Raw genomic sequence first — 10,545 nt, forward strand, 5'->3', positions numbered from 1 at the left:
ATGATCATAATATAGAGGCAATTGCTCATGAAGAGCTCCAAGACATAATAAATGAAGACACCACAGATGAGGTCCATGTACCTGAAAATAATGAGAATGAGGGAATCTCTATAAATTATGTCTCGACGAGAAAAATGTGGAATCGAAATAATATTGTGGTGGATAATATTTTTGCCTATAATGTTGCAGTTGAAATAATGCAACAAGAAAAGGATTTAGAGCCAAGATTTGTCAATGAATGTAGACAGAGAAATGATTGGTCAAAATGGAAGGAAGCAATTCAAACAGAATTGGCTTCACTTGAAAAATGTGAAGTTTTTGGACCAATAGTTTGAACCCTTGAAGGTGTCAAGCCAGTTGGGTACAAGTGGGTTTTTGTGTGAAAACGCAATGAAAATAGTAAAGTCGTAAGATATAAAGCACGACTTGTGGCACAAGGATTTTCGCAAAGGCCTGACATTGATTATGAGGAGACATATTCTCCTGTGGTAGATGCAATTACCTTCAGGTATCTAATAAATATGACAGTTCATGAAAAGCTTGAAATGCATCTAATGGATGTTGTCACAGTCTATTTATATGGCTCACTAGACCACAATATTTTTATGAAAATCCCTGAAGCACTCAAAGTGCCTGAAGCATATGAAAATTCAAAAGAAAGTTGTTCAATAAAGCTTCAGAAATTCTTATATGGATTGAAACAATCAGGGCGAATGTGGTATAATTATCTTAGCGAATATTTGCTAAAAGAGGGGTATAAGAATGACCCTATTTGTCTTTGTATTTTTATACGAAGGTCACAATCTGAATTTGTAATAATATTTGTTTATGTTGATGACTTGAACATCATTGGAACTCCTACAGAGCTTTCAAAAGCCGCTGAGTGTTTGAAGAAAGAATTTGAAATGAAAGATCCTGGAAAGACAAAATTTTGTCTTGGCCTTCAGATTGAACATTTGAAAAGTGGAATATTTATCCATCAATCAACATATACATAAAAGGTTTTGAAGCGATTTTACATGGATAAATCACACCCATTGAGTACCCCGATGGTTGTGAGATCTCTCGATATAAATAAAGATCTATTCCGACCTCAAGAAAATGATGAAGAGATTCTTGGTGATGAAACACCATATCTTAGTGCTATTGGGGCACTAATGTACCTAGCCAACAATACCCGGTCAGCTATTTGTTTCACAGTAAGTTTATTGGCGAGATTCAGCTCATGCCCAACAAGAAGACATTGGAAATGTGTTAAGCATATATTCAGATATCTTCAAGGAACAATTGATATGGGATTGTTGTATTCTAATGCATCCAAGTCAGAATTGATCGGTTATACAGATTCTGGCTATTTGTCTGACCCACAGAAAGCTCGATCTCAGACAGGCTATTTATTAACATACGGAGGTACAGCTATATAATGGCGTTCGATGAAGCAAACAATAGTTGCTACTTCTTCAAATCATGCAGAGATAATAGCCATTCATGAAGCTAGTCGAGAATGTGTATGGTTGAGATCAATGACTCAACACATTTTGCAATTATGCGGTCTTTCTGTGCAAACAAAGACTCCAACAATATTGTATGAATATAATGCTGCTTGCATAGCTCAATTAAAGGGAGGATATATCAAAGGAGACCGAACAAAACATATTTCACCTAAGTTCTTTTTCACACATGATCTTCAACAAAAATGGTGAGATAAATGTTTAACAGATTCGTTCGAGTGATAATCTTGCAGATTTATTCACTAAGGCATTGCCAACGTCAATATTTGAGAAGCTAAGATATAAGATTGGAATGCGTCATCTCCAAGATATCAAATAAATTTTTCATCATGGGGAGTAAAATACGCGTTGTACTCTTTTTCCCTTAGCCAAGGTTTTGTACCATTGGGTTTTCCTGGTAAGGTTTTTAATGAGGCAACACTCAAGGCGTATTACAAGATGTGTGTACTCTTTTTCCTTCACTAGGATTTTTCCCACTGGGTTTTTTCTAGTATGGTTTTAACGAGGCACATTATCTATAAACATCCAAGGGGGAGTGTTACAAATCCATTTAATATGGATGTTTCTTTTCATCAACCTAACGTAATGCATGTATTAATTTAATGTAAGAATTAAAGATTACTAACGTATTTTGGTTAAGGTAGTAAACGAATGATTTTTACCTCTTATAAAAGGGTCTTCTTCACCCTTAAGAAATACACAATTGAAGAGATTAAAATAAGGCTCTCAACTTTATACTTTCCATCACACTTTTGCCTTACTTTCTTGTTTAAGTATTCTTGCATTTTCCTCTTGTTTTACAACACTTTTGCTATTTTTCTGTTGTTACATATAAGTTTTTACAAAAAAATAGTAGAAATTAACTTTTTGAAGATGACTTTTTAAAATAAAAACAATTATGTTTATATCAAACAATCTCTCATTAACTTAGCTCACACATCCAATTCTATTTTATTTTTTAAGGAAAAAAGTTTGAAATATATTCGAACTTTGATCGAAATTGCTGTAACAATATCGAACTTTGGAAAAGACCTTTTACCCCTGCACTATTTAATAGTATATTTTAAAGGTATATATGTGCCCACGTGGACATCATAAATACTGCATCATTATAAATAGTAACGTGTCCACGTGGGCACATATACACCTTTAAAATACACTATGAAATAGTGCAGGGGGTAAAAGGTCCTTCATAAAGTTTGGTATCGTAACAACAATTTCGGACAAAGTTAAAGTATTTTTCAAACCTTTTTTCCTTTTTTTAATATAATAACAACATACTCAATGTAGTCCTACTGAATAAGTCAATACATATACCTTTACTTATATCGAGGAAATGAAAAAAGAAATAGAAGAGAATAATTACAAAATGAGAATCGAACTCTTCTTAAGATAATCAAAATGAGAATCAAACTCCATCTAAGATAATTAAACAACTGAGCTGCTAAGATTTTACGGAAAAAAGATTAAATTATAGTAGGAAAAGTTAGGCTTATGGGTCCTACAGTAGAGAACAACAAGGCCCATTCAGTCTTTTCTTATCCAATCAACGTGTCTTACTTTGATACCGCGCAACAGTAGATAAGAATCTTATTTTAAAAATCTACATTCTCACTACTTGGACAAATATCAGAATCTCAACTCCCATATTTAATTATCACATTTTAGAAAAGTTTTATTTATTATTCCTCATATATAAAAAGAGCAAATTATTTATTTTTAAAAAAATATTTTTTGTTTTCAACTACCTAAAGCTTCACTTTCCAAGATATTATAATTGCACTTTGTATTTAAGAGTAAATTATAATTTGTTAGGATAAATTGATTACTTTCTTTGTTCTAGTTTATACGATATAGTTAATTCAAAACAAATCACATATATTTTTTGTTTTCAACTACCTAAAGCTTCACTTTCCAAGATATTATAATTGCACTTTGTATTAAGAGTAAATTATAATTTATTCGGATAAATTGATTACTTTCTTTGTTCTAATTTATACGATATAGTTAATTCAAAATAAATCATATTTGTATGAATGTAAAATAATTTATTATATTCTACTTGTTACTTTATTTTTATATATCTTTCTTTCTTGTTTCAGCCTCTCCACCTACCACTAATTTGTGCCTTTTGAGGGTTCTTTTATTAATCACTTCTCTCTCTTATTTAATAGTGTATTTTAAAGGTATATATGTGCCCACGTGGACACATTACTATTTATAATTTTACATTATTTTTTATGTCCACGTGGGCAAATATATATGTTTAAAATACGGTATTAAATAGTCTAGGGAGGTAATAGGTCCTCATGAAAGTTTAGTATCGCAACAGCAAATCCAACCAAAGTTGGGGTATTTTTCAGACCCTTATCCCTTTATTTTTACTTATCTATTAGTAGTATATATAAAAAATATATGTTCATTTTAATATCTATTTTATTTTTTTATTATTAAGTGTTTTTTTGTACAATTTTAATTATTCACTTTAAAATTTGTGTGTCTTTAAAAAATAACAATTAATATGAATATTTTGCTCATAATATTCATATTAATTGATGTATAGCTTCAAATTTTGAGGAAAAGATAATTAATATTGAGGATAAAACTTGAATTTTTTTTTAATATGCTAAAGTGACAAATAAAAATATATTTAAATATGTAGTTGACAAACAAAAATGAATGAAGGAAATACTAATTATTTCCTAACTGATGAGATAATTTGTAATAATTAAGAGTAATTATATTGTAAAATTATCATTTTACTTATTACTTCTTAAATGATATGTTAAATTAAATATGATTTAGTAAACATGAACAAAGGAAATATTAAGTATATGTTTTGGTTAAATTTGATTTCGTGTTAGAGTTCAATTAAATTTGAATTCAAAGTGAATTGAGTAACTAAATTTGTCCTTTGTTCTTTCCATTTCCATCTTTTCTCCTACACACTTCTACATTTCCAAAAATACCCCTTCACTTTCCCTTTATAACACTCTACCTTCTCTACATTTTCCCCAATCCCCTTCTTCCCCAACAATACAGGGAAACAAAAAAAAAACATCAACCTATCATGGCAGCTCACAGCTCAACTCTCACCATATCCCTACTTCTCATGCTTATCTTCTCCACCTTATCCTCCGCTTCCGACATGTCAATTATTAGCTACGACGAGACTCATATTCACCATCGTTCCGACGATGAAGTTTCGGCGTTGTACGAGTCCTGGCTAATTGAGCACGGAAAATCGTACAACGCTTTAGGAGAAAAGGATAAGAGATTCCAGATCTTCAAGGATAACTTGAAATATATAGACGAACAGAACTCTGTTCCGAATCAGAGTTATAAGCTCGGATTGACGAAATTCGCCGATCTGACTAATGAGGAGTACAGGTCGATTTACTTGGGCACTAAGAGTTCCGGTGACCGGAGGAAGTTGTCGAAGAACAAAAGTGATCGGTATCTTCCTAAAGTTGGGGATAGCTTGCCGGAATCAGTTGACTGGAGAGATAAAGGTGTGCTTGTTGGTGTGAAGGATCAAGGAAGCTGTGGTAAGTTAATTTTGCTATTACTATTTGGTTATAAATCTAAATTTATCAAATATCGAAGCATAATATATAGTACGTATAGGATAATAACATACTCAGTTTAATCTATAAGTGGGGTATACAACAGTGATAGATATACTAACTTGAAAACGTAAGATGAATTTTGAACCTCTTGATCTATAAGTCAACTCATAATTTTTTTATGGAGTTAAGATGAACCTTCACTATTCTCTAGATCTGTCTTTGGTATATCTAGAATTTAGAGTAATACATAAATTTTAGTCTTACAAGGATATCGAAAACTAAATAATAGAACTGAAAAAACTATATCTGATAGATATTTGCTCAAGAAAGGACATATCGAAGCAGATCGAAAAAGAAATAATAGAAGTGAAGAAATTATAGCAAAATATTATATAGATAACATGATAAAATATCCTGAAAAGAAACACTGACTACAACAAAATTCCGTGATAATTGTACAATTATTGAAATACAAAGAGATAGTAATAACAATCGAAGAGCAAGATTATAGGAGGAAAATATTAAAATTACCTGTATTATGGAAAACTAAACAACACAATACTTTACTACATATTAATCACTTTACTACCGATTAATCGGGGCGGACCTACCCTGTATCAAGGGGTGTCAAGTAAAAATTACATTGTATATAAAGGTCAAAATTTGATTTAATAAATATATATAACAGTATTGATACCTTTTGATACAAGTGAAAAGTTTAATCTAATGGTTAAGGGGTTAAATATGTTCCTTGAGGGTTGTGTGTTTAGAGTTCCAATATGAACTCCAGACACCCGGGTGAGAAATCAAAAAATTACTTGTTCACAATAAGTTAAATTATAATAATAGCATAACAACTAATTACAAGAAAGTCAAATCAAATAAATAAATTGAAGTATTAGAATATGATTGTTTGTTCTAAAAAAAAAAAAAAATCCTAATTTTTTTCCGTGTCAAATATGAACACAACAGATAATTATGGTGAAAAAGTTTAAACAACGGAACTTGATAATTATGGAAAAGCTCAATGATTGATGTTAATAGAATATAATATATGCTATATTTAATTTGCAAATCGATATAAACTTTACATGAAGTGACCCAATAATGTCACTTTCATCCATCTTATAAATATACCATATGACATTGACGTGCATTGTAAAATTATAAAAATATCAACAAAAAAACAAGGGAACACGATTTCAAATGTTATTCATTTGGCAAACTAATTTGTTTCTTTTGGCATCTTGAAGCTTTTTGACAAGTTTGAAATATGTTTTAAAATTCTATGATGCCTCCAACATGTCTTGATTTTAGTAGATGCTTGCTCTTCTTAAAATACTTGTCGTATTTATTAAAAATATTATTATGTTAAAAATCTATATAACTAATACATGTATAAAATAGAATTAGGAGATTTATATATTATTTTATGTTATGCATATCCTTGTAGTTGTATACAATAAAGAAAAATTACATACTTACACAACTGAAGATAACATAATCTCTAATAATTCCTACCAATTGAATTAATTACAAAAGTCCCCTTTTTTCTTCTCTCTTAACAACCAGATACATCACTCTTCCTCTATCAGATACATTACAACTTTATTTGTATATGATGTATCTGGTACAAATGTTATTGTTAATACATAATCTCAATTATTTTAAATCTAAATCAGTATGAACCTGGTTTATAATTATGTATCGGGCGAATGAGCAATGTATTTGCGAGTTATGAATTCTAACCAGCTACCAAATGACCCATGTGAATTGTGATATAACAATTTTACTGCTAAACTACCACTAAATTATGTGCCCCAACCATAAAAAAATGGCAAAACATTTGTATAGTTCTATTCAATAAATTTGGCGTATGGCTGAATATTTTTGTTCTAAATGAACCAGGGAGTTGTTGGGCATTCTCTGCCGTTGCTGCCATGGAATCAATAAATGCGATAGTAACCGGGAATTTGATATCACTATCAGAGCAAGAGTTGGTGGATTGTGATAAGTCGTACAATCAAGGTTGCGATGGTGGTCTTATGGACTATGCCTTTGAATTCGTCATCAATAATGGAGGAATTGACACTGAAGAAGACTACCCTTACAAAGAACGTAATGACGTATGCGACCAATATAGGGTCAGTATAACATTCTTGATTTCAATTACACTCTTAACTAAATACCAATGTTAAATTTAGACTAATAAGTGGCAACATATTTTGTTTGTGATGCAGAAAAATGCCAAGGTTGTTAAAATAGATAGCTATGAAGATGTTCCTGTTAATAACGAAAAGGCGCTACAAAAGGCTGTTGCACATCAACCTGTGAGCATTGCAATTGAAGCTGGTGGCAGAGACTTCCAGCACTACAAATCTGTATGTTTCTATTCTCGTATTACCCTAATCTAAGTTAATGTCTTTCCAGTAAAATGTTGCCTTTTGATCAATGACGTGTAGTTTTTTTCGACCAAAGATATATTAGTTGACATACTTATAATTGTAGGTCGATTACTATGATATAACAATGATCAGATCCAATTATTCACGCGATTATCCTACTTGTAATTTCAGGGTATCTTTACTGGAAAATGTGGTACTGCAGTGGATCATGGTGTAGTTGCTGCTGGATATGGTACTGAGAATGGCATGGATTATTGGATTGTTAGGAACTCATGGGGAGCTAAATGGGGAGAGAAGGGCTACCTCAGAGTCCAACGTAACGTTGCCAGCTCTAGTGGCTTGTGTGGTTTAGCCACAGAGCCTTCATATCCAGTAAAGACAGGCGCAAATCCTCCTAAACCCGCTCCATCTCCTCCATCTCCAGTCAAGCCACCTACAGAGTGTGATGAATATTCTCAATGCCCTGTCGGCACCACTTGCTGCTGTGTCCTCGAGTTCCGCAGGTCTTGCTTCTCTTGGGGATGCTGCCCACTTGAAGGAGCCACTTGCTGTGAAGACCACTCCAGTTGCTGCCCACACGACTATCCTGTCTGCAATGTTCGCCAAGGCACCTGCTCAATGGTAAGTAATTTGAATTTGTCATTTCTACAAAGTAGTTCAAACTCTCCTATACACAGACACCGTAAAGAATTTGTACCAGAGTTTTTTCTCTACTTACTCTATTGCTTTTGTTGATACAGAGCAAGGGGAACCCACTGGGAGTGAAGGCAATGAAGCGCATTCTTGCACAGCCTATTGGGGCCTTCGGAAATGGAGGAAAGAAGAGCAGTTCTTGAATTCTACAAGCACCAATACAGTGGAATGAGGTGAAAGAGCAGCGCCAACAGAGGACGTGAATTGGTACATTGATTAACAAACCTCATTTTCCAGCAGAAAGGTGTAGAGACAGATAAATGCATTATCAAGATTATAAGATGTTGATTAATGATTTGTATATATTGCTTCTTTATTGAAGAAGGATTATTGTTCTACTTTGTCTAATTATTCAGTACATAGTCCTTGTTTCTTATTATGACAAGACTCCAAGTAATGCCCCTTTCATTAGGCTGTTTATTCTTCCATTTGTACTTGGTTTCAACAATAATAATAAAAAAAAGACTATCTTCTGTACCTTTCATTTACCTCTTTTGTTTTGTCCCACCATGTTTACGTATTTATGGAATCTTGCTTACTAGTTTGAAGTTGAAAATTAGATTTCACGCAAATTGCACATTGAGCTTTTGATATAGGTGTTTGGAGTTTATTAATCTATGAAGAATTATGGTGCAGCAGAATTCAAAGCTTGGTAAGAAGATTGTCTCCACTTTGAGGCTATACATGTAACAACTCGAAAAGGAATTGGAGTGATCAATCAGAGTAATTTCAAATGGAGTTATGAAGCAACCTAAAGCACATAATCGAAATCACTGTGCTCCAGAGCATAGAAAACTAACCTGAAATCCAACTGGTCCTTGACCAAGACCTCAGGCCCAATCATATTTCAACATAACGCAACGATAATACCAATATGATTACCACAACTCAGGATTTGAAGGAATTTATGAAGGTTCAAACAATCGAAAGAGTAACTTCAGGACCTCAACCCTTTCCAGAAAGTACTACTCAAATGAATGCGAAGCACACTAATGCTGACCTGCGGATAAAATAAGCCATTAAGATTCTGTAGTATAGTCTGTTATCAGCAATTCAACAAACTTTGCAGAAATACGAAGTTATCAAAGTTTATTCGAATCAGTGAAGCAACAGATGAACATAAACTAATTCAACAAGAAAACTAAAATCTGTAAAACATACTAGAATCTGGAAAAACAGAACGAAAAGATCAAGCCCACTGAATGCACAGTGTCTCCTTAAGGAAATTATTCTCCTCTAGTATCCGATGAATGATTTGGAATATATCCTCCCAGGATAGAATGATCTCAATCACCAGTGTATTGATACCCAAAACGCTGGTGTCAGCGAACCACTCAACACCAGTAAAGTACACGAAGAAACTTGTGTAGAAGAAGAAGAAATCAGAAATTTTTGGTTAGTTTTAGGATTAATGGACTAAAATGACCATCCTTTCATATACATTAAGGACCATATAGATCATGTGAAATATATTAAGGATCAGAATAAAGCAACCCTTATGAAGGACCATTTTGATCATTTTCTCATACATATTAGTTTTTACATACCTTTTAGAATCCTATTACTCTATTTTTATATATCTTTCTTTTTAGTTTCAGCCTCTCCACCTACCACTAATTTGTGCCTTTTGCGGGTTCTTTTATTAATCTCTCTATTTTTACTTATCTATCTATCTATCTATCTATCTATCTATCTATCTATCTATATATATATATATATATATATGTTCATTTTAATATCTATTTTATTTTTATTATTAAATGTTTTTTGTACAATTTTAATTGCTCATTTTAAATTTTGCATGTCTTTTAAAAAAAATAACGATTAATATAAGTATTTTACTTATAATATTATAGTCTCAAATTTTGAGGAAAAAATAATTAACGTTGACGATAAAACTTGATTTTTTTTTTTTTTTTAAAATAAAAATATATGCTAAAGTGACAAGTAAAAGTAAAAATATATTTAAATATTTAGTTGACAATGAATGAAGGAAATACTAATATCCTATTCATTTCCTAACTAGTGAGATAATTTTAATAATTAAGTAGGCGTTTGGCCATGCGATACCATATCACGATATGGTGTCGTGAGATGGAATCAGTGTTTGGACATGTGATTTTACGCTGATTCCATATCATGAGAGGTGATACCATATTCTCCAAAAACCATGATATGAAATCACCATGTGATTCCATATCATGATTTGAGATATTTTAACACAATAATTGATCCATGAGTTTATATTTTGTTAAAACAACCCAACATTTATATCTACTAACCATTTGTTTCATATGTAAATAAAATTTATAATCACATCATTACTTTTTAAAATTTATTATTCTCACCAATATAAAATTTATTATT

General features: G+C 31.9%; 1 protein-coding gene and 1 long non-coding RNA gene across 2 annotated transcripts in view; one reads left to right on the plus strand and one right to left on the minus strand.

The window, feature by feature from the left end:
• Positions 1-4,527: 4,527 nt before the first annotated feature.
• The window catches only part of LOC107059745 (uncharacterized), a 7,174-nt gene continuing 1,156 nt past the window's right edge, over positions 4,528-10,545 (minus strand). The window contains exon 2 of the long non-coding RNA XR_001472877.1: positions 4,528-4,576. This is a non-coding gene — a long non-coding RNA (uncharacterized lncRNA). The remainder of the gene's footprint in view (positions 4,577-10,545) is intronic.
• LOC102582822 (low-temperature-induced cysteine proteinase-like) lies at positions 4,582-8,655 on the plus strand. The gene is given in 5 exon segments (NM_001287948.1): positions 4,582-5,059; positions 6,989-7,224; positions 7,321-7,461; positions 7,657-8,106; positions 8,226-8,655. Coding segments are annotated over 5 exon segments (1,401 nt in total). The 3' UTR covers positions 8,322-8,655.

Source organism: Solanum tuberosum, unplaced genomic scaffold (genome assembly GCF_000226075.1).
Source record: "Solanum tuberosum cultivar DM 1-3 516 R44 unplaced genomic scaffold, SolTub_3.0 scf00034, whole genome shotgun sequence".
Lineage (NCBI taxonomy): Eukaryota > Viridiplantae > Streptophyta > Magnoliopsida > Solanales > Solanaceae > Solanum > Solanum tuberosum.